Raw genomic sequence first — 339 nt, 5'->3', positions numbered from 1 at the left:
CACACAGAGTTTCCATCCCACCTCACCCGCCTGGTTTGGTGGCTCAAACGCTTCCCATGCACCCCCCCGAGCACCTCAGCCTGCAGCCTCTGCCCGCTCTGGGCCCGGAAGGACCGTCCCACCTTCTCACTGTGCTTGAACTGCTTCCAGAACCTGTCAAACATTTCTGAGTTTGTCTTCTCTGGGTAGCAGGTTACAGTTTTAATGTAAACTTTGAGCACTCGCTCCAGGAGCTGATTCACTTCTGCATAGTCGTAGTCATCGTACCTGCGGGGAGCACAGGGGCGACTCGCAGCCAGCAACACGTCCCTCTGCAGCACATCGTCCCTCTGCAGCACC

The 339-nt window shown here is 57.2% G+C and overlaps 1 protein-coding gene across 1 annotated transcript in view; it reads right to left on the bottom strand.

Moving 5' to 3' along the window:
- Positions 1–26: 26 nt before the first annotated feature.
- Positions 27–339, bottom strand: part of SESN1 (sestrin 1) — a gene marked incomplete at its 3' end in the record, with an annotated part of 2,989 nt that continues 2,676 nt past the window's right edge. The window contains exon 7 of the mRNA XM_010013445.1: positions 27–267. Within this exon, the coding sequence (XP_010011747.1) occupies positions 27–267 (241 nt within the window). The remainder of the gene's footprint in view (positions 268–339) is intronic.

Source organism: Nestor notabilis, unplaced genomic scaffold, assembly GCF_000696875.1.
Source record: "Nestor notabilis isolate BGI_N333 unplaced genomic scaffold, ASM69687v1 scaffold20394, whole genome shotgun sequence".
NCBI classification, from domain to species: domain Eukaryota; kingdom Metazoa; phylum Chordata; class Aves; order Psittaciformes; family Psittacidae; genus Nestor; species Nestor notabilis.
This window is presented reverse-complemented; position numbering and strand designations above follow the sequence as displayed.